At 40.2% G+C, this 25,026-nt stretch overlaps 1 protein-coding gene across 1 annotated transcript in view; it reads right to left on the reverse strand.

The window, feature by feature from the left end:
- Positions 1 to 9,659: 9,659 nt before the first annotated feature.
- LOC145344031 (sortilin-like) overlaps positions 9,660 to 25,026 on the reverse strand; it is a 111,183-nt gene continuing 95,816 nt past the window's right edge. Inside the window, exons 17-21 of the mRNA XM_080190758.1 lie at positions 24,778 to 24,894; positions 21,203 to 21,308; positions 14,195 to 14,301; positions 13,404 to 13,521; positions 9,660 to 12,529 (exon numbers count right to left, since the gene is read on the reverse strand). Of these exons, the coding sequence (XP_080046884.1) occupies positions 12,515 to 12,529; positions 13,404 to 13,521; positions 14,195 to 14,301; positions 21,203 to 21,308; positions 24,778 to 24,894 (463 nt within the window). The 3' untranslated portion in view covers positions 9,660 to 12,514. The remainder of the gene's footprint in view (positions 12,530 to 13,403; positions 13,522 to 14,194; positions 14,302 to 21,202; positions 21,309 to 24,777; positions 24,895 to 25,026) is intronic.

The following is a 25,026-nucleotide window of genomic DNA, read 5'->3' on the forward strand; positions in this document are numbered from 1 at the left end:
ATGCCCCCATTGGCATAGCCATTCTGTTTACCCTTTATACTACAACTTTAGCCAAGATACCCTCTTTACTCAGAGGATAGCAAGGGCGTGGAATGCCCTGCCTGCAGCAGCTGTGGACTCACCAACTTTAAGGGCGTTCAAATGGTCAGTGGATAGGCATATGGATAATAGTGGAATAGTTTAGGTTAGAGGGTCATTAGATTGGTTCTACTGGTTGGCGCAATATCGAGGGCCGAAGGGCCTGTACTGTGCTGTAATGTTCTATGTTCTAAGATAAAGTCCCATAGCGCCAAGACAGGTCTTCTAAACAGTCCACCTCAGCACCCAGGAATTTGATCTTCAAATCTCAACCATTCTTCTTCCTATTGGATATTGATCTCTGCATTAACTCTGCTTCTCTCTTCACAGATGCTGCCAGAACTACTGACTGTTTCCAGCATTTTCCATTTTATTTCCGATTGCTAAATTGAAAATGGATAAGACTTTGAGGAATACAAAGATAGCAGGAAAGAGCTTAAACAGGGACTAAGACAGGCAAAAAGGGACCATGAAATGTCCTTGGCAGGTAGGATTAGGGAGAATCCTAAGGCTCCTTATGTGTATATAAGGAGGAAGAGGGTAGCGAAGGAAAGGGTAAGTCCATTCAAGGACAATGGAAGGAATTTGTGTGTGGAGCCAGACGAGGTAGGTGAGGTCTTAACAAGCACTTTGCATCAATATTCACAAAGGAAAAGGATGTGGTGGATGGTGAGTGTAGAAAGGAGGATGTTGACATTCTAGGACATGTTGAGATTAAAAAGTATTGGAGGTTTTGAAAAATGTTAAGGTGGACAAGGCCCCAGGGTCAGATAGGGTCTATCCCAGAATACTGAGAGAGGTGAGAGAAGAAATTGCTGAGGCCTTGACTACAGTCTGTGTATCTTCATTAACCACAGGCAAGATACTTGAGGACTGGAGAGTAGCTAACATTGTTCCTTTGTTTAAGAAGGGCAGAAGTGACAATCCAGGAAATTACAGGCCTGTGAGCCTTACATCAGTGATGGGGAAATTACTGGAGAAGATTCTTATGGAAAGGGTGTACTCACATCTGGAAGAGAATGGGCGTATTAGTGATAGGTAGCATGGTTTTGTGAAGGGGAGGTCATGTCTCACAAACTTGATTGAGTTCTTTGAGGAAGTGACGAGAAAAATTGACCAGGGCAGATCAGTGAATGTTGTATACGTGGATTTTAATAAAACCTTCAATAAGGTTCCTCATGGCAGGCTGATACAGAAAGTGAAGTCATAAAGGATACAAGGTGAGCTGGTAAGATGAATACAAAAGTGGCTTGATGTTGATTCATTGGAAAGGGTGCAGAAGAGATTTACCAGGATGTTGCCTGACTTACAGGATGTAGACTATGAAAGATTGAACAAACTTGGATTGTTTTCATTGGAGCATCGGAGGATGAGGGGTGACTTAATAGAGTTTTACAAGATTATGATGGGCTTGATAGAGTGGGTAGTTGGAGTCTTTTTCCTAAGGTTGAAGGGTCAATTACTCAGCAGTATTGTTTGAAAGTGAGAAGTGGAAAGTTTAAAAGAGATGTAAGGGGCAAGTTTTTCACACAGCATGATGAATGCCTGGAACAGTGTTCAAGAGGCATCTCGATAGACACATGAATAGGCAGGGAATAGAGGGATATGGACCATGTAGAGGCAAGAAGATATTAGATTAGAGAGGCACCTGTGTCAGCATAGATTTGGTGGGCCAAAGAGCCGGTTCCTGTGTTGTATTGTTCTTTGCTAGCATCCACAGCTTTTTTGTTTGTCCATCAGTTTTCAATCCCTATGTGTACAGTGAAATAGGATTTATTGTAAACTACAGTAAGTCAAACTGCCATGCTATTTTACTCAGTTGAGGTTTGTTACAATAAACATGTTCATGAAACTCAATGCACTTACTTTTGTGTTGCTTAATTTACCTTTATAACCAGTGAAGGTATACTGGTTATACCTTCCAGGCCCCCAGCTCACCCTGTAGCCCAACATAGTGATAAAACTTGGTAACCTTGTTGGTTACACATTCAGCACACAATAAAAGAATTATGATACTGTCCCTCTGGTTACACTAAAATGTCAGCATCTTCTTGCAAATGTTCACTGTGATATAATTGGTCTGTATATTGAGCACACAGAGAACGTGCTGACCATGTTAGGAATTCAGTCTACTTTATCTCAACTCCTACATTTCTGTTAACAATCAATGACAACTTTAAGCTGTTTTTGCAATATCTGCTTCTGCAATTATTCATTAAACCCTCCTAAGAACAATTGTCTTTATTCTACATAACATTAATGCTCATCATTTTTCAGTTGCCAACATTACCTTTCATGGGTGGGAGAAAACCATACTAGCAATGTCAGTGTACAAGCATCTAGAGTTTAGATCCCCACTCTGGGTTCAAATCCCACCGTGGCAGCTGACGGAATTTGAATTCAATTAATAAATTTGGAATATAAAGTTAATCGCAATAATGGTGATCATGACAACTATCAGCAATTTTTTAAATTCATTTGGGAGGCAATGGCCTAGTGGTATTATTACTAGACTATTAAACCAGAAACTCAGATCATGTTCTGGGGACCTGAATTCGAGTCCTGCCACAGCAGATGGTGGAATTTGAATTCCATAAAAAATCTGGAATTAAGAATCTACTAATGACCATGAAACTATTGTCAGTTGTTGAAAAACCCATCTGGTTCACTAATGTCCTTTAGGGAAGGAAATCTGCAGTCCTTATTTGGTCTGGCCTACATATGAATCCAGAGTCACAGCAATGTGATTCTTAACTGTCCTCTGAACAGGTGTAACTAGGGATGCACAATTAATGCTGGCCAGTCAGCGATGCCTAAGTCCCATGAATGAATAAAAAAAAATTCGGGTGTGGGTGTTACTGGCTGGGCCAGCATTTATTGCCCATCTTTCACTGTCATCCATTTCAAAGGAATTTGAGGGTCAACTACGTTGTTGCAAAGCTGGAGTCACATATAGGCCAGACTAGGTAAGGATGTCAGATTTCCTTCCCTGAAGAACATTAGTGAGCCAGAAAGGTTTTTACAACGATCATTTCATGGTCATCATTGAACTTTTAATTACAGATTTTTATTGATTTTAAATTTCACCATCTTCTATGGGGGGTGGGATTTGAACCCAGATAACTCGATCTTGTCCTGGATCTCTGGATTACTTGTCCAGTGACAATATCACTACACCCTGCCTGGGTTGAAAACCCATCTGCCCACAGGAATGGCCGAACAAGCCACTTAGTTCAAAGGCAATTGGGAATGGATGACAAATGCTAGTCTTGCTAACATTACCCAGACTCTGTGAAAGAACCAAAGATGTATACAATAAGCTACCTGAAAGAAGAGATAGAGAAGCACATTTTCAGACAAATTAGAGAAGGAAGCAAAACCTATAGTGTAGGGATAATTGGGAACTTGTCTTATAATAGCATAAAGGGTAAAGAGAGGAAGAATTGCTGCAATGTATATGAGAAGTTTCTTGATTTTCAAGCCCAACTAGGGAGGAAGAAGTGCTGGATCTGATTTTGAGGAATGGAGTGATCATAATTTCATTAGTGTTAGAAAACCTATGAGAAAGAGCAAGGAAAAATCAAATACGAAAAAATCCGACTGGAGGAGAGCAACATTCAGTGAGTTGAGGAAGTATCTGGCCCAAGTCGAGTGGATTCCAAGATTGGCAAGTTAATCAATCGAACAATGGGAAACCTACAAAGGAGATTGTTTGAGTACAGAGTAGACATATTGCATTGAGGGCAAAAAGGTGGGAAGGCAATGGCCTAGTAGTATTATAGCAAAACTATTAATCCAGGAACTCAGCCAATGTTCTGAGGAACCAGTTTCAAATCCTGCCATGGCTGATGATGGAATTTGGATTCAATAAAAAAAATCTGGAATTAAGAATCTGCTGATGACCACGAAACCACTGTTGATTATCGGAAAATCCCACCTGGTTCACTAATGTCCTTTAGGAAAGGAAATCTGCCATCCTTACCTGATCTGGCCTACATGTGACTCCAGAGCCACAGCAATGTGGTTGACTGTCAACTGCCCTCTGAACGTGGGCAACCAAGGATGGGTAATAAATGCTGGCCAGCCAGCAACACCCATGTCCCGTGATCAATTAGATCCTCAAGATGGTGAAAGAGATTTAAATGAAACAGTGAAAGGGTGCTTATGATAATTTTTTTGTTCATAAGTCAGCAGAGATTATGTAATTGACAATGTGAAGTGCTGAACTGAAAAGTGAAAGGGGGTGGGGTGAGGGAAGTGAGTGTACTAAAATAAACCAGCTGCTAATATAAAACTAAATCCAAAAGCCTTAGTGAGAGTGCAGAGGATATTGACTAGAATTGTACCAGGGCTGAATGACTCCAGTTACACTGAGAGACTAGAGGAATTAGGGTTGTTCTTGGAGAGGAGAAGATGAAGGGCAAATCATAAAGGGTTTTGATAGAATAAATAAGTGGAGATGGTTTCCACTGAGAGGAAGATCAAAAACTGGAAGGTACTGATTTAAGATAATTGGGAAAAATTCTATGGGGGACATGAGGAAGAACATTTTTATGCACAGGCTATTATGATCTGGAGTACTCATGCTGAAAGATTGATGGAGGCAGACAGAATAATGACTTTAAAAAGATTGGATAAACGCTTGAAAGGAAAAGAAAAAGCACAGGGCTACAGGGAAGATGTGGGATTAGTCAGGTAAGTCTTTCAAAGAGGTAGCAGCAAAACAAGGGGGCCAAATGGCCAACTTCCATACTATATCGTTCTATGATCCTGTGGTATAGTTAATACAAATTACATGGGCAAAAACTCAAGATTTTCCCTAGTTTTCTTGGATAAATCGTGACCTTTGACATCTTCCACAAATTATGCAGTTCTGTGAACTTACTCCACCATTTTTTGAAACAAGTGTAATCAGTGACCTTGGCAGTCTCACAATCTATGGTCTTACCCCACTTACTTTAACACAAGAACAAACGGAATCATGATTTCTGACTTTTTCCAAGCAGTTTCACTGTGGTGAATTTGCTCACTTGAGAACATTATGTGAGCTATGAGTATATGCAGTTGCTAAATCCAAGTTTTCAGGAGCATTCTGCAGACTTTTTTAACGACTTATTTACCAGATGATTTGAATTACCTCAAAAGTCTCAGATTAAGCAACTTGGGATGCAAAGTTTGACAACATTTTGCTTATTCCATAGGCTTGGAACTGGAAAAAAATGTTCAATTTCAACATTCACATTTCATGCCACAAAGTCAGCTGAGTAATTTTGTGCAATTATCATATCCTAAAGTCAAGGCTTGTCATCATATCATTGGGTACAGCTGATAATGAAACTCTCAGTTCTGTGAGGAGTAAGGAGCTAACTAATAATAGCTACTGAGCATGTGCATTGGAGCAACGTCACAGTGATGTTACTCACAGAGAAGATGACAGTATCAACTCAGAGGGCAGGATTTTACAGCTTCGTTCGTCCCAAAACTGTAAAATTCCACCCAAAGTCAACAGACTTTGTCATGGTCTGCCCCTCACCTGCTCCGATTCCCATGGCAGGCAGGATGGTAAAATTCCAGAAAAAGATTAGCTCCAGCTCTGTCTTGGTCATATTTAAGCTATGAAAATAGTTAGCGTGTAAATAGATGTGTTTTGAAAAAAGGACCATTGCATCCAGCAAGATCTCTTCGAGAGAAAGAACCTTACAGATCCAAAGATATGACCATAATAACAGATGGTGGCAGCAGTGACTATAACCACAGAGAAACAATAGGAACTTTTAGGGAAAGCCTCAAATGCAGCTCAGTAACTGTGCAGCTCAGCAGGTAAAGGACTTTGAAGCCAAACAATGGTAGCAGCTTATTGATGGGCAATACAGTGTAGGAAAAGACAACCTTCACTCTGAGTGAAAAATGGCTATAACTTTATTCCCCCACAAAATTCTTTCAAAATATTGAGGGCCCCAGAGAGGCCGAGCAATGACAAAATTGGCAAAGATATTTTACCTCATACTGCAACACTTAAGGTCTTGCCAATAAACAGAACAAAGATCAAGTTAGCACTGTTGGGAGCATAACAGCTGATGTGCTGGCAAGCACAATAAGACAGCCTGTTATGAAGATGTCATTGGAGCCTTTGGCTCATACTTCATCAAAATAGTAATTGAGAGGGCAAAGTTTAATTGGCGCAGTCAAAAACAGGGTGAAAGGATTAATCCATTCACCAATGAGTTGTACCGCCTAACCAAAATGTGAGAGTATCAAACCCAAAAAGATGATGTTCAGAGGTAGAATATTTGTTGGCATTTTAGATGAGAATCTATCTAATTTCTTACAATTTGGGGAAAACAAAAATTCAAACAAAGCTATACAATTGGCCAGCCAGTCAAAAGGTGAAGGCAGAATAAGGCTTTTGTCAGATGTGAAGGAAGTTGTTCATTTGTGGGTTGTAAAGGCCAAAATATAGCAAGGCGGCAATCAATGAAACACCCTGAAAAGGCGTCAATCCCATTTTCCAATGTTTTCACTGTGTGGGGAGAAAGTCCATGCGCCATAAGAATGCTCCATCCGAATTGTACAGCTGTGGAAAGTTAAGCCATTTATAAGACAATCTGTTAAAATAGGCTTGTCCAACTCAAGGCCTGCCAGATCTCTCTAATCTGGCCTGTGTAAAAATGTCAGTAACTGAATGTGAAGATTTTGCAAAGAACCGCCCCTCTGAACTTAGGCTGTTTCTCTCCCGCATTTGCTGTTGCTAGAATCACCAGTGAACCAATCAGCAGTGGGTGTGGGAGAGAACTAGTCTTTGATTTGGAGCAGCAGCTTTCTTCACTCTGAAACCTGGAAATTTGGCACAACACGAATGGTAAGTCTGCTGGGAAAGGAATCGGATTTTTATGGTGGGGAGAAGAGCCAAGGTGACTACTGAATGGTGGGGGGGTGGAGCAACGATCATGAAGAGGAGAACACTGCCTGCTGGTGGGATTGGGAGAGAGCGACATTGGCTGCTGGTGAGGGTGGGGGAGAGAGAGAGCACTGCCTGTTGATGGGGTTGGGTGGGAGATACTGGCTGTTGGTGGGAATGGGAGAGAGAGACACTGGCTGCTGGTGAGACTTGGGGAGAGACAATGGCTATTGGTGGAGGTGGGGAAGAGAGACACTGGCTGCCAGTGTGGGTGTGGGAGAGACACACTGGCTGCTGGTGGGAAAGTTTGAGAAACTGGAGAATTGCTGTCTAGGATTGTGAAATTGGCAGATACACAGCCCAGCCTTGGTCCAAGAATGTCAAAACAACAAATTTGGGCTCTTCTATCTCACTGGATGGTGGTTAGAGGTGGAAAACTGACTAAACCTGTTTAGCCGAGAGCGCTTATGTTAACTACAGCACCTTCACTGTGGCCCCATTTCTGTTGAGCTAACTCAGCATAGCCTGAATCCTGGATACCCCTGCTCTATATAGCTCAATATTTAATACATACCGTAGTCAGCACTTTCAGGTGAATCTGCACATGAGGACTCCAGTTTCTGATATCCTTAAGTATATTTATACAGATTTAAGTAATTCAATGTGAATGATTCTACTGTAATTCTTACAACATTAAAGCCCGGAGTATTAGTTATGGAATAGAGAAAGAAATGAAAGATATGCTGTTTGGGTTAAATCATTGCTGTTTTGACATTCTTGGACCAAGGCTGGGTTAAATCAGGTAGAGGTTGGAAGAGGCTTGTGTGAAGTATAAACATGGGCACATATGTAAATATCTAAAACTAAATGTTATATCAGTTCAAATGCCCATTTGTTTTAGTTGCAAGTGAGATTTAGGATAATTTATCTGGTAAAGTTTTATATATTTAGCCTTTCTTATGGCCCAGAATTTGCATTCACAATAACAGCTGTGACATTAACCACTATTGAAGACTGTAATGCCAACTGGATTTCCAGTGTTAGGGTCCTGGACCAGGACACCAGAATAGACTCCAACAAGGAGCCTTACTGATAGTCCCGCTGAGTTGCTCTGTGAAGCAACAGGGACCCTTTGTGAATTTGGACTGATTGCCCACAGGTAACAGAGGATTTAATGCTGTTTAAATTGGAGCTGTTATTAATAGACATAAAGCCTGCTTTGGAGTTGATCAACCATTTCAGGAAGCCAAGGGAACTTGCAGAAGTGAATAAATTTTAAACTAAGGAAGAAAATTCTGGAAAACTCAGCCAGTCTGGGAACATCTTGAAGGGAGAAATAGAGTTAACATTTTGAATCTGTATGACTCTTCTTCAAAGCTACATAGGGAAAAATGTGATGGATGATATAGTGTTTAGGAGGGGGTGGTGGAGGAGGTGCAAAATAGGTTAGGGATAGATGGGAACCAGGACAGATTTGACAAAGATGTCATGGGCACAAGACAAAGGGAGCGTTAAAGACTCAAGAAAGTGCTGATTGTGGCATAAAGTTAAAATAGCAGAATGTGTTAATAGCACAGCAAGGGTACTCTGTAAAAGCAAAATTGAAGGATGTGACAAATGGTTCTGTAGGGGAGGGTGTTGGGACAAAAACATGGAAAAATTAGGGTTAAGATGGAGGATAGAGATTATGGTCTGAAGGTGTTGAACTCAATGCAAAGTCCAGACAGCTGTAAAATAATTTACTAGCTTTAGACTTTTTAATGTAGTTTTTATTTGTCTGACTTTTTAACAAGTTTGAACTGATTTTAAAAGATCTTCAAATTTATGTGACATTTTATTAGTTTTAAATGATTTCTTTTTCATTTCTATGTCACATTGAGATTACAGAAAAGATCTTTAAATGTGTATGTTTTACCGATATAAAAACTGACTTATTTGATGTTTCAATGTAAAAGGTTCTTAGTAAGATTTAAGTTACTTTAAGAGATCATTAAGTATTTGTATGGCTTCTTCCTGAGGTTTAAAATGGCTTCAAAATATGTACTGTATATGACTTGTAAGATGACTTTAAAAAATGGAGACTACCCTTCTAACAGAGAGGATAATCGAACTGTAATCACATGTTCGGTGCCTGGGACTTTGCTGTTTGTCTTGAGGAAAATGATGGTCTGTTGCACATTGCACACCTTTTCCCTTCCTGAACGTTCACATTGCAGATGGCATTGTGCCAGTAATCAATAAAGTGATAATGAAAAAATAATAATTGCGGCTCTTTTCAGGAACTGCTGTAATAATTTGTGTTTATATAATGCTGTTCACATTTTCAGTATAATATAAAGCTCATTACAACCAATATTTTTTGAAGTTTCATCACTCTTGTGAGTATAGGGAAGGGACTTTTACACTGGGGTTTAAAAATCTTGCCTTTGGATGGCACATTTGATAATGTAGTCCTCCACCCCTATGATGCTCAGAGGGTTTAGCCTAGATCATGTGTGCTCAAGACTCTGGAATGGATTTTGAACCCACAACCTTCTGATTCAGCGTGCTACTGTTGAGCCACAACAGTGGAGAAGACATTTTGACTCATGGAATAGGTTTACCCCTGACCTTCAATTACTGATATTGAACACACGAGTGCACTGCCATTTATAAAGAAAAGCAAAGAGAATCAAACACATAATTACTTAACAAAGCAGAATTTATTCAGCAGTTGCAAGGCCAACATAATCTGATTGACGTAATTTATCAGCCAAAACAGCTTTTAGCTTGAACAAAGATTATTTTATATGCACAAATACCATATCCAAATGATCCTGAATTACTTAAGAAATGATAAAAGTTCACAGCATTAAGAAAAAATCCACATGAATGTAATAAGAACTGAAAACGCTGACTATTCACCATCAACTCTCCTTCCCCTCCCTGCAAACTCTAGACCAATTGCATTTAAACCAATGTAGATGAGTTGATATGGTTCTTTGGTCATTAAGTATCTGACTTCAAGATTGTTTGAGTAAATTTCCAGGGATATGTCTCACTCGGGTACCTCTTTCCATGTAACATGACATTTGGAGAAGGGTTAGCACTGGCCCACTTGCTGTGCCATAGTCATGGTTTGTGGCACAAGTTGGAACTTAGTGCGTAAGTTTGACACTGCCATCCTCACACCAGGGCAAAGCCTTAAATGGTATTATTATTCACTTAATAGAAAAGTCCTCCCCTATCCTTTATCAGCCGGTTAAAAGAAACTTGCTTGACAAGTGGCGATAAAGTTTATTTCTGGCAATCCTGATGCTTAATCTTTTCAATGCTAAAAGCTCTAAGCTGAACGAAGAAACATCTGTTGATGCCCACATTAGATAACCTGTTCGAGAGATCAGTCATTATTCTTTACATTGTTTACTATGACTTAAAAATTCAAGATTTGATGTAGTGCAGAGCTATTTTTCCCAGAACCAAAGGACCAAGTCATTGTAGAATTCCAATTGCTTGTATTCGTCCAACATCTTCCAGTACAAAGTCTTATGTAGTCACTTGTTAAGTGTCCAGCCTAGATTCACAACCTAGGATGATGTACATGTGTCTCAGCCTTGGAGAGGTGACCAATTCTGACTTTAGATGATCATGTATGTAGCTTCTGGCTCAGTTAGTTCATCATCTGTATGTTTTATTTTGCCTTTTCATTGGGAAAACATGCAAAAGTAGCAAGGAGATGAATGGCCTGTCCCCTAATTTCAGGTATTGGTGTGAGGGGCCTGTTGTCTTGGGAACAAGCTGGCTTGGTTGGGTGTCACCTGTCTGAAAAATCAGCAGCCATCACTATGCATAGCTTTACATTAGGCTCCCATTTCAGTGTACATTTTACAAAGTAGTGTTATTAGTGCTTTTCATAAAATAATGCAAGATGTCAGTCAAGATGCTTTATTATACATCAGCTTGGCAACTGAATCCTTAACATCACAACTAAAATAGGCAAAAAATATTTAATGAGGATGAGGCAATGGGAACAGAGAGGAAGGGAACTTAGGCTGAGGAATTTACTGGATGAAGCTAAATTATTTACAGGATTCCAACTTAGAGGTTAAGTAATTGCTTAGTGAAAAGTTAAATACTTTCAAAAAGGGTATTAGATTTTCACATACAATTTATGAATGAGGAGATATGTATAACAGAAGAGAGAGGCAGATTTGGCAAAAACGAGCTTAGAAATCCTAGGGTTGGGAAACCTAATGTTGCAAGATTTTCAAATGTTTTTAGTGCAAAAGATTCTGAGGAAGGATTATTAATAAGCTGTTTAATCTATCATTGGCATTGGCATACAAACTAAAAAAAATTTATTTGCTACTTTACTAAAATATATTCAATCATCATGTAACAATCCAAAGACACAGTTGGTGGGACTGGAGGGAAATCAGATGGTATTACATGGCATGCTTGTCAAGCCCCTGCCCAATATCAGATCTAGTGGAAGTGAATATTGAGTGGGGTTGTACGATCACCTGCTTTGTATGACAAATAAGAATTTCTACTCCAGCTGCAGCACTGAAACAAATGCAACCACAGACAAGCAACAATTTCCCTGCATTGCTCACAATAAAACAAATGACAGTTTTTATTTAAGTCAAAAGCATATGAACCTTGAATCTTTTCATCAGCTGCCCTATGTGGTGGAAGAATAGAGAAACTGGCCATTTATGCCATTTCTCTCGCCATTGGAAGAGGGTTCTGTAGGGATTATGGCAGAAGATTGGGGTAATTTCCATGAATGTTGCTGTCCTTATGCTGAAATTAAAGTTACAATTGCTCCCTGAACAGCACTTAAATGAGGGTTCAACTCCCCCCTGGTTTTATGAGGTGAATGCATAAGAAGAGCCTCTTTTATACCCTAAGGTGAAGAGGGGAAATGTGGTAAATCTCCATCTCCACGGACTGGGCAGTAATCAGGTGAGATGTTAATCAGATTGGCTCTCAAATAACTATTGATCTGCTTGGGCAGTTTAAGACCCAGGCTGTGAAGACAAACGTCAACTCTATTCCCTTCTTCTAAAGAGGCTTATTGTTTTTGACCAGTTGCAATGTCTCCCTCTGCTTAGTTTAAAGAATCGATGAGTTTAAGAGCCACATTTTAGGGTAGATACTGCAGATGTTCTGTCTGTGGGCTTCCTCCTGTCCCATCTGATAATCTGGACAGGGAGAGTGGTTTTACTGTGCACTGGCTGTAAGAGATAGGAAGCCACGTAGAGTTTATTCTGTGAATAAGCTTCTACGGCCAGTGCTTACATGAACATATCCACACAATGATAGGAATATACTTTCACCATTTTTTTTATTAGCAGTAGCACAAAAAAAAACTTGCTTTAAATTTGCAAACAGCTTTGGCTGGTAAAGGAGACTGTCTTAGCAGGAAGGAGGGTTTCTGCCAATGGCAGCAGGCAACATTCTTTTGCATAACATTTATAACGATGAATCCAAGTCCAATTTGCAAATTTAAGTCGGCGAATGATAATTTTCATATTGTCCAGGCCAAGTGCAGGCTTACTCAAGAAGATCCTGGGGGAAGGGAGGGGGAAAAAAACATTTGATATGTTTAACCGTAGGAAGCCAAGACAAACAGAATTACTTTCAGCTCACACTTGCCAAACCTGCCTCTTAGGCAGGTATTCGCTGGCAGGTATTCATTTGCCAAGAACTCGTGATTTATTCATTAGAGTGCCATTTCTGAGATAAACAAATAACTGGCAGACTGATAATGTAAATCTTTCAGGGTAAGGTTTGTTCAATTGTGGCCTTGTCTTTTGTAAAATTTACCTGATGGAATAGGAGAAATTTTCATTAGTTTTCAACTATGGGTCCAGTATTTGTGCTCTAACACCCTATTCCTATGTATGTTCATTGGCTGCCATCAGATTTTTGAACGGACCTAACTCGCATTAAGTTGATCTTTCTCTACACTCTAGCTATGACTGTAACACTACATTCTGTACTCTCTTGTTTCCTTCTCTTTGCACAGTATGCTTTGTCTGTATAGCACCCAAGAAACAATATTTTTCACTGTATTCTAATGTATGTGAGAATAATAAATCAAATCAATGGAAATGAACCTTAACTCGACCCTAAGAGTACACACTGTACCCCACCTTACCCCCTCTCTGGACTTAACTTAAGAGCTATCCTGGGACTTCTCTTCTGGACACTGCAGGGCTGAGCCTCAAGGGTTGTTGAGTTGTCGACCAGATTGGCTAACAGTTGCAGTTCTCCAAGACAAGGCCTCCTTCCAAGGGCAGATACAAGTCCTGCCTATTGCCAATCAATGTTCAATTGTGTGTGAAATGGCAGTGAGCATGTCAGGGTTGGATGGGCAGATTATACATTGACTCTCAGGATTCACTCACTTAACAGACTTTAAAATAGGTGAAGTACTCACAACATCAGAATCATCATGGTAAACTCTCTCTGTGTTTGATCTGCTACTATCCAGGTTATCAGCAATGCAGACTTCATCAGTATTAGTTTGCAGAACTGAATAACGATAGACCAAGGCCCTATAGAAAGAGAAAAAAATTACCCATTTGAGTAATTTTGTACATATTCAACTGGGAAATATGCTTTCTCAAACCTCTAAAGCACAACAACTAGGAAATGAAAAGATATTTGCATCTCCTGCTACTAACTGGATGCAAATAAACAAGGTACACTGGCAAGCAAAAAACTGTTGAGCCATCATGTGCTAAAACAACATTTCAGAAGAAAAAGATTGGCAAACTTTCCAATTATTTATGGCCTGTGTAGATTGTGGCTAACATCTTTGCTTATTTTGATCACATTCTGCTCATCTTTCTCTCGTTGTACTGCAGGGATTCTATGTTGACACAGGTATCTTCACTGAGAACCTGCCTTTCAACTTTGCTTTATAATAAACAGGAACTTTCTAAATTGGTAAAAAAAAAAGCCCCATGAAACTCCAGCAAGTGAGCTGAGAATTGCAGCCATGCCATAGTTCATTGTTAACTGCAAGTAAGACAATGAGTGATCAGAATATTACTGTTTCTTGCTGCAGTCTCTGTGTTTCACACTACCAAGCAGGTGCTTTATGAACCTGCTCATAATGAAATGCATGACTAAAATAATCAGACCAGTGGTCTGATTATTTATTTTAATTCAGTAAATAAGTACGAGTAAAGCAAGGAAAATCAAAGACAGACTTCAGGTTCTTACCTTCCTCCACACACATATTTCTTAAAAATAAGGATAATGCCTGACATCATCAGCACTGACGCTGCCAATACACTTATAACTATGATGACGATGGTAGTCTTGGGTAACTGTTAATAAAGACAACAATGTTTACAGAATTCAGACAGCTGGAACTCATTTTAAATAATAGCACCACATCACATAAGGAACATGCCAAAAATCTGTATCTTAGAATTTCCTGAGGCCTCTGCTGGAACAAAGTGCTGACAATATTTGGAGCAAACGCTCAAGGAAATTGCAAGTGATTTACATCATTTTCTGTTACACCTAAATTTCTCCAGTCTTTTACACTAATTCTGCCTAAACCCAAGCTGTGCGCTCTCATTAATATAGGTAGCTCTACCTTCCCCCCAACCCTCATACAAAAATATAGCTCACACAAATTTCCTAAGCTTTATCGTTCCGACTGAGGCTGCAAGTTTAAACATAAAATTTTAAAAACAAAACATAATCATAATTCTGATTTTTTTATTAAGTTTTTTCCCATTTTGCCTCCCTAAAGACTGAAATAGATTTTCTTGATTTTTAACCATATCATCTGTTTTGCATCAGAACATAAAAATTGACAAACTTCCCACAAATGCATTTTGTTAATGTGCTGTGCCTTTTGCGTGTAAACGATAGCTCAAAAGATTCCTTCTTTAAGTTTCTCTTTGTTCACGGGAAAATAAAGAAGGAATATGGAGATCTGTGCTATCTAAGCTCTGATTGTTTACTCTAATTTTACCTTTCTATGTTGGCTAATGAAATTTTCAGGAAATCTTGGAGTTATTTCCCAATGGGAAAATTTTGGCTTAAATTTTGGCATAAACTGGAAGTTTGTTGCAGAAGTTTCCACACCTCTATGCATAATCTGTTTGGAAATATTTCACCATTACGCTGGCATTTTGCAGACAATGGAGTCTCACCTACAGCAATGATCTTGGATTGTCAGCGAATCTGTGTTTCTGGTTGCTGTAAAAAGTCTCACAACACCAGGTTAAAGTCCAACAGATTTATTTGGTATCACGAGCTTCCAGAGTGCTGCTCCTTCATCAGATTTCTGATTGCTTAGAGGGGAATGGAGATTTGACACCAGAACTTGATATACTTCTTCAAAGGTTGCTATGGTTCTTTAACTACCACCATGATTATCGGGACATGTGGACAGGGTTCGGGGATGGTGATGGTGGACAGAGACATGCTTGGTTTATTGCCTTTTCTTTAGTGCTATACCAGAATCCCAGCCTAGATAATATGATCAAAAACTGAACTGCAAAGCTAACAATTGGTTTATAATATTATCATACATTTAATCTCTTACCAGTGTTGCATATCCTCCCCTCCACAAACACGCTTTGGACAGTTTCACCAAAACACTGCTTAAAATATTCATTTGACCAATTCTACACATCAATCACAAGTTATCACCCCCACATTGTTCACTGCTACAGATAATGGCCTGTTCAAATGATGTAGCCAATTCCAATCATTGACTGTTTTTTAAAGTACAATAAAAGATCATGAAATGGGGACAGTTAAAATGGATTGGAACAAAACAGGATTCAAATGTTATTCAGTGCCACCAAAAGCCAACATGTTCCTAACAGCGAAGGGCAAGGGTGGCAAATCCAGGGAACCATGGATGTCATCGGAAGTCAAGAATTTGATAAAGAGAAAAAAGGAAGCTTATAGTAGGTATAGAACACTAAAAAGGGGGAAGGCCCTTTAGGAGTATCGCATGTAGGGGAATACTTAAAAATAAAATAGGAGGGCGAAGAGGGGCCGCTGGCAGGTAAGATTAAAGGAAAAATCCCAAGGCATTTTATAGATATATTAAGAGCAAGAGGATGACTAAGGAAAGACTGGGGCCCATTAAAGACCAAAGGGGTAATCTGTGCATGGAGCCAGAGGATGCGGGTGAGGTGTTAAATGAATATTTTTCCTCTGTATTCACCAAGAAGACATTGTAGCGGAGATTTCAATTGGGACAGTGAAATTCGTTAAGATTAATAAGGAAGAGGAATTAGATATTTTCACAGGCATAAAGATGCATAAATCCCCAGGGCCTTGTGAAATATATGCCAAACTGCTATGGAAGGCAAGAGAGGAGATTGTAGGGGCCCTTACAAAGATATTTAAATCTTCATTGGCCATTGGTGAAGCGCCAGATATTTGGGGGATAGTAAATGTGTTACCTTTATTCAAGAAGGGTAGCAGGGATAATACAGGTAATGACAGGCCAGTTAGTCTAACGTCAGTAGTAGAGAAGTTATTGGGAAAAATTCTGAGGGACAGGATTAATCAACAATTGGAAAGGCAGGGATTGATCAGGTATAATCAGCATGGATTTGTTGGTGGGAGATCCTAAGTAATTAATTTAATTGAGTTTTTTGAAAGGTGACTAACTATATTAATTAATGAGGGTAACACAGTTGCTGTGGTTTACATGGACTTCAGAAAGGCCTTTGGCATGGTCTCACATGGAAGGCTGGTCTTGGCTCCAAGGCAAATTGGCAAATTGAATCCCAAATTGGCTTAATAGAAGGCAAAGGGTGATGATGGAGGGCTGCTTTTGTGATTGAAGCAGTATAGCACTAGGATTGGTGCTGGGATCCTTGCTGTTTGTTATGTACATGAATGACTTCTAGAAGATATAATTAGTAAGTCTGCAGATGACATAAACATTGGTGGTGTTGTTGAAAGTGGAGGATAGTCTGAGCCTGCAGACTGATATTAATCAACTTAATCCTGATGAGTGTGAGATGATGTATTTTGGAAGGTCTAATAGGTGGAGGATATACACAATGAATGGCAGCTCCCTAGGGAGTGTTGAGGAACAAAGGGACCTTGGTGTACAAGTCCATTGATCCCCGAAGGTGGCAGCATAAGTAGATAGGGTGGTGAAGAAGGCAAACTGAATGCTTGTCTTCATTAGCCAGAGCATAAAATATGAGAGCAAGGAGATTTTAGTACAACTTTATAAAACACTGGTTGGGCGACAGATGGACTATTTATTGTGTGTAGTTCTGGTTATCATACTATCAGATGGAAATGATTGCACTGGAAAGGGTGCAGAGGAGATTCACCAGGATGTTGCCTGTGATGGAAAGTTTCAGCTATGAGGAGAGACTGGATTTGTTTTCCCTGGAGCAGAGGAGGCTGATGAGAGGGGAGAAGGGAGAGAGTCCAGATAGAGGTATACAAAATTATGAGAGACGTAGAGTAGATGATAAGAATTTTTCCCCCCATGGCAGGGGTGTCTAAGACCAGAGGGCATAGGTTTAAGTTGAGGAGTAAGTAGTTTAGAGGCAATCAGAGGAAGAGTTTTTTTCACCCAGAAATATGGAATCTGCTTGCCTGAGAGGGTGGTGGAGGCTGATACTCTCGCAATATTTAAGAAGCACCTGGACGAGCAAATAAATCGCCAAGGCATAGCATGGACAAATGTTGGTAAATGGGATTAGTATGATTGGTATTTGATAGTTGGCATTGACATGGTGGGCCAAAGGATCCGTTTCTATGCTGCATGACTATCAGTGAGTTCAACAGAGTTAAGTAGAAACACTGTGTAGGTTAGATGGATGGTAAACATATGCGGTTACGGGGATAGGACAGATGAGGGGGTTTGGGTAGGATACCCTGTCAGGGAGTTGGTGCAGACTCAATGGGCTGAATGACCTTCTCTGCACTGTAGAGATTTTATGATTCTAAGCTGCCATCTAGTCTTATCAGTTTCATTGAAAAAAAAATCAGCTCTCAAAACTCTGAAATTTGAATAACATTTTGAACAGACAAACTTTATGACCAACAGATGATAGATGATATCATAAAATCTTACAATTACAGACAAATATTTTTCAATTATTATAAAGTATGAATAAATCCATATCTGGACACTAAATTGGTAGCAGCTCAAACAGGGACTGCAGCAACTCATCGTGGCATCTTCAGAGCTCCTTTCAAACCCATGACTTCTACCACCAGGAAGATCAGGGCAGCAGATGCATGGGAACACCGGCAGTTAAAAATTTCCATCCAAGCCACTCACCATCCTGACTGAACTGTATGATGATGTGGAATTGCTGGCATTGGGGTAGGCACGGTAAGTAGTCCAGGTTAAATAAATCCAACAGATTTATTTGGTAGCACAAGCTTTCGGAGCTTTATTTGGTAGCACATGTCTTCGGATAAGTCAAGAGTTCGGTTCACAAACAGGGCATATAGACACACAAACTCAATTACAAGATAATAGTTGGAATGCGAGTCTTAATAGGTAATCACATCTTTTCAGGTGCAGACAATGTGAGTGGAGAGAGGGTTAAGTACAGTTAAAAAGGTGTAAATTGTCTCCAGAAAGAAACTACAAAAGGTCATGAATGTAGCCCAATCCATCATGCAAACCAGCCTCCCATCCATTGACTCTGTCTACACTTCCCACCACCTCAGCAAAGCAGCCAGCATAATTAAGGACCCCATGCACACCAGACATTCTCTCTTTCACCTTCTTTCTTCAGGAAAAAGATACAAAAGTCATGTACCAACAGACTCAAGAACAGCTTCTTCCCTACTGCTGTCAGACTTTTGAATAGACTTACCCTGCATTAAGTTGATCTTTCTCTACACCCTAGCTATGACTGTAACACTACATTCTGCACTCTCTCGTTTTCTTCTCTGTGAACAGTATGTTTTGTCTGTATAGCACGCAAGAAACAATACTTTTCACTGTATGTTAATACATGTGACAATAATAAATCAAATCAAATCAAAAGTTAGTGAGATTTTGCAAGCCCAGTCAAGTCATGGGGGTCACAGATAGTGTGACATGAACTCAAGATTCTGGTTGAGGCTGTCCTCGTGTGCGGAACTTGACTATCAGTTTCTGCTCAGCAATTCTGCATTGTGTGTTGTGAAGGCCACTTTGAAAAACGCTTACTTGAAGATCAGAGGCTGAATGCCCACGACTTCTGAAGTGTTCCCCGAAAGGAATGGAACACTCCTGCCTGGTAATTGTCAAGCAGCGTCCATTCATTTCTTACTGTAGTGTCTGCAATGGTCTCACCAATGTACTATGCCTTGGGGCATCTTTTTCTGCAGTGTATCAGATAGACAATGTTGGTCGAGTCACAAGAGTATGTATCCTTTCCTGCAGCGTATCAGGTAGAGAATGGTAGACATACTCTTGTGACTCGGCCAATATTGTCTACCTGATACGCTGTAGGAAAAGACGTCCTGAGGCACGGTACACTGGCGAGATCATTGCAGACGCTACAACAACGAATGAATGGACATTGCTCGACAATCACCAGGCAGGAGTGTTCTCTTCCTGTCGGGGAACACTTCAGCTGTCACGGGTATTCAGCCTCTGATCTTCAGGTAAGCGTTCTCCAAAGCGGCCTTCACAACACACGACAACAAAGAATCGCTGAGCAAAAACTGATAGCCAAGTTCCACACACGAGGAAAGTCTCAACCAGGATCTTGGATTCACGTCATACTATCTATAACCCCCACGACTTGCCTGGGCTTGCAAAATCTCTCTAACTGTCCCGGCTGGAGACAATTCTCTCTGTACTCACATCGTCTGCACCTGAAAAGATTTGATTCCTGACTAAGACTCACATTCTAACCATTATCCACACATTCCAACATAGAACATAGAACATAGAACATAGAACCCTACAGTGCAGAAAGAGGCCCTTCGGCCCATCGAGTCTGCACCGACCACAATCCCACCCAGACCCTACCCCCATATCCCTACACATTTACCCGCTAATCCCTCTAACCTACACATCCCTGGACACTAAGGGGCAATTTCTTAGCATGGCCAATTAACCTAACCCACACATCTTTGGACTGTGAGCAGTGCTAACCCACTGTGCTGCCCTTCAGTAAATGTAGATGCTTCAGTAAATATACACATGAAATACATTTACCTGTACTGAGTGAGTATTATTATACTTATCTTGTAATTGAGTTTGTGTCTAGATATGTATGCTCTGTTTATGAACCAAACTCTTTACTCACCTGATGAAGGGGCAATGCTCCAAAAGCTCGTGCTACCAAATAAACCTGCTGGACTTCAATCTGGTGTTGTGAGACTACTTACTGGAAGAATATCACGTTCCTTCACTGTTGCTGGGTCAAAATCTTGGAACTACATTCTGAACAGCACTGTGGGGTGTGCCTACACAACATGGACTGCAGCAGTTTAAGAAGGCAGCACATCGCCACCTTCTCAAGGGCAATTAGGAATGGACAATAAATGCTGGCCTAGCCCGCAGTGCCCACGTGCCTTGAAAGAATAAAAAGTAGGGCAAGATAGGCCAAAGTGCAGCCGATCGCTTAAAAGGATGAGCTAATAGAATGATATGCATAAGGTAGACAATTCCATCATTGTGTCTTTCTGAGATTGAACTGGTGTTTTTCAGTCTCCTGACAATTGTGACATTATACAAAATGTGGATAACTGTCAGCATTGATCCCAATGGGGCCTGGGCTTGCAGCATGAAATCATCCCATAATTTTCAATAAAGACTAGCAGCTCCCCTGTGATGTTGCTCATAAATAAGTTCCTGTTTGGATTGCGGTTATGATGTTTCACTGCTAACTTGGCTGCTGCTCTAATGCAACTGCAGCTTACTTATAAGCTACTGAGGCCAATATGAAATTGCACCTGCTTGTAAATCTCTGGTTTCAGGCCAATGATTGTCTGTATGCATACAATAAAATTATACATTACAAAAAGAAAAAGGCAATTCAACCTCACAACATGCACTGTATTATTCTGCTGTTAAGGTCTAATGTCCATGATATTCCATCCATCAGTGACAGTGCACGCACAATTAGTTAAGCTGGTAGGTGAGGCTCCACTGTGTAGTGCTTATCCCAGAAATTGCTCCTATTGCTTCAGTCCAAATCTGCTCCCAGTATTCTACAGAGAATATAAATAAATAAGTTGTCCCTTCCTCATGCAGCTCAGCTTACTTACAGAATCTTCCAGCGACAAAATTTGTTCACATTTCATGTTTGTCATCTGTTCTGATCGATTGGGTGTGAAACCACCTTCACATTTATCACCAGGAACCTTTCGATACCTTTAAGAATTAATGGAGTAAACAACCTTTTATGCCAATATTATATAGTTATGTATGTTTACCATTAACTTAAGAATAAAACAGAACAAATCAGGAAATAGCTGATGTCTCAGAGAACAGTGTGAACAACCTGGAAGCAATGGTTGTGTCTGTCATTCAACCAACTGGAATATAGGCTGGGATTCTCCAATCTTGTCCGTGCTGCCCCCACTGCAAGTGAGAATGGGGAATTTGGTGTTCCAGCCAAAATTTCATTCACTTTCAGTGGAACCGAGAATCCCAGCAGCAAACAAGGACAGAGATTTGCATGATAGGTTCAAGTCATGGTTTTGCCTATTGCTTATTTGCCAGCTATGCAGAAAGAGTTGAAGTAGTTTTTGGCTGGGCAATCAGGGTAGATCTTCGCAGTAGTAAATGATCCATCTCAGGGAAGCAAAAGCAGAGATAGTCCATTCAGTCTATTAGCAGGAGATTGTGAACTATCAGTAATGACACATTCTCTTTCACTCTGTCTATTCTCTGCTGTACAAATGATTGTAGCTCAGATATATCTCTTAGCAAAACAGATTTTCTTGTTGGGTGGAGGAGAAACAGAAAAAAACCCCGAACGTTTGGTGTTATCAGGATATTATCCTATACTTATTTACCTTTCAAAGTAGTGATGATAAAATTGCATTGTAGGTCAGTGCAGACAGATTCACAGTTTGACCAGGGGGCTAAATTAAAACAGGGAACTCAGCAAAAGTACTATCAGTGGAAATCAATTTTTTCCCATAAAGCTCTTAGGGTAACTACCTCCAGGGAAGGCTTGATTGATGCCCCTGGCAATACTGATGGTATATTTTATGCTGGTGGACTGCCAATAACAACATTCTTGCCAAAGGCTACTCTGGAAGGAAATGAATCTCCATTTGCTGGCTCGAAGTGTATCTTTCAGGAATAGAGACATCATACTTTACAGGCAAGCCAATGATAACACAGAGCCTTCTTACTACAAAGAATCCAATGTGGAATAAAGAAAGTTGGAAGAAAATCTGTTGGTTGCATTGACAGAGTAGGACTCTTTGTTTTTGCTTGCCTTTGGGTTATTAAAAAGGTCTTTGTCTAATCCAATTTACACAAATTCTAATATTCTTTGCTGCAGTTAAACATTGACACGAATGCAAGTTAAGTGTCTATGTCTCCTGAGTAAAGGGTGTTTTTACTGAATCATTTGATTTCCTTGACAATCTTTGAGTGTGCGCCATTCTGTAAACTACAAAATAATTAATCAAAAAGCTTTCACAATTGTTTTCCAGAAAGATTTCTGATGAAAGATCAGTGACCTGCAACATTAATTCTGTTTCTCTCTTTGTAAATGCTGAGAGTTTCCAGCACTTCCTCTTGTTGTTATAATTCAAAGATCATCCCAAGACTTGTGTCCTCAATCTGACTGCAGACCTGCAGCTTTTGATGCTTAAAGTTTCACATTTTGCACAGCAGCATTGAGGAATAGTAAGAAGTTTTCCTTTCTCTGGGAACATCTAATTTCTCACTTAGAAGCTGCAATCCCATCTCAGGTGGGTCACTGACACTCCACCTATGGACAAGCATATTCACAGGATTCTGAAGAATGGGCCAAAAAAGCCTAAGTCAGGTATTGTACCCACATCTAAGTTAAACATCTGACCATAGGAGGGTTCAAGTGTACTTGCTTTGATAAGTGCTAACCGGCTATAATGTATGGAAAATAAACGAATTCCCAAGAGGATGGACAACTCATTAACATGCAAGTTCAGTGTTAGTTGTAAACATCACCCATTTGTAATAGCCAAACAAAACATGAGCCATCAGAGCTGCTACAAGATGAATTCCAAACTGTTTAATGGCAATAGTGCTGCATCCATGATGTTTCTAATATGCACTCTCTCATAATACGTAAATAGGGTTATAGCTCTCTTTCCAAACAAGAATCAACCACTGACAGTGAAAACATTTAATTACGAAACTACTGTTCAAAGCTACTTTTAAAAAAAACATTAGCCAGCCTCATGTTATGCGGCGTATGGTAACTCAGAGAATAGAGTCACTTTCCTGTTTGTATCTTCTGTGTTTATGATACTGTTGTGCTCATTGCCTCCCTCAATCCCACACCCCCTACTCGATAACCCTGATTTTAACATCCTGAACTCGTTACCCTTTTCTGCTTTTTTCTCTCTCCGTTTCCCTTTCAGGTGTGAGGTGGAGGATGACATGCTGGAGAAATAAACCTCCAACTGTTGAACTGAAGTTGGGGGTTGGGTGGGAAGGGGAATGGTGCTCAGCAGAGTCCTTCCAAGTTCTTTCCATCAGGAATCGTGCTTTTTAAATTCCTCACCCCATTTTCCTCCCCTTCACTACTCTCTTTTTTCCCTCAGACTGGGGATGATTCTCTCATCCCGCTGCACTGCTTTTTAGCACACTGGGCTAGAAGACTCTATCAGCGGTCGATTTGTGCTGGGTGTCTGGGCCTCTGTGCATCTCCCTGCACCGTTAGGCTGCCTAATATATGCAACAGCTCATTGTAATATAATTTAAATCCCCTTAGTGGGCCCAGGACTGAAGTCCCAGATGATTGAGCTGACCAACAAATGGGAGGCTGACGGTTCAGGCCACTGCGCATGCACAGAGGCCTGCTGGTTTCAGCCTTCCAGGTGGAATAGACCCCGCCCCCGGAAATCTAATGATATTCACATGGTGGCCTCTGCATTGCACAGAGTGTGGGAAATTCTAGTGTGAACTCCCACTGAAAAAAAAGTGTGAATTACTCCAGTTTTCCTGCATAGTTGACACTTAGAATTTTTGGGAGAGAATTCCATCCCTGTTGCTGTAAATAAGTATGGCCACATCCCCATTGCTCAGTGAGATTTAACACTCAAAATGGGAGGAATTAGTGGCTATATGAACTGAGAATTAACCCTCAGAGATTGCACTGCATTCTGTTTGATATATTCAAACAAATGTGTCTTCAGCAGGAATTCATTTTAGCTAGTCTTGATGTGTAAACATACTTTGTGTGAAGATGAGTTCTGGGTTTTCTTTGCTAGAGAATAATTAAGGCCGGTTTTTCATTTATGAGCAAAACTGATTTGATTTAAAAGTTATTGCTATCAAAATTCATCTGACTTACTGACAGCAGGCAGTGCACTCCTGAGATTGCCAAATTCCCGAGGTTTCATCACATGGAGTTGCTGTATCCCCACAACACATCAAACAATGATGCTGGTTTGTTGTCGCCATGCTGTTCCCAGTTGCATTTCTTAGGTAGCCGTTCGCAGGTTGTGAAAGTTTAGTGAACTTTACTAGACCAGCTAAAGCCAAAATCATCTCCCACTGAGCATGGTACAACTGTTTATCTGAGTCAACTTAGGGGATACTAATTAGCTCTAACCCACATTGACTATCAGGAGTTGCATAAAGTATCAAAGACACATGGTAAAAAATAGCTCACCCTTGTGTTTTCAGCAACTCTTCTTTTCCTTGTAAGCAGAATTCCAGTACACGATCTGCCAGATCAGGCTGCTGTATACATTCATCACTATCACCTACACGGTAGTATCCAAAATCACTTGTGTGGAAGTAAAAGGAAAAATAATTTAAAATCTTACTTTTATTTGCTGAAATTTCTTTCTTGTGGACACTGAAGGCAATGTGCCTCGCTAGATTGGATACTTTAATTTATCTTTCATCAACAATAAAA

This window comes from Carcharhinus amblyrhynchos, chromosome 6 (genome assembly GCF_965287045.1).
Source record: "Carcharhinus amblyrhynchos chromosome 6, sCarAmb.v2.hapA, whole genome shotgun sequence".
Classification (NCBI taxonomy): domain Eukaryota; kingdom Metazoa; phylum Chordata; class Chondrichthyes; order Carcharhiniformes; family Carcharhinidae; genus Carcharhinus; species Carcharhinus amblyrhynchos.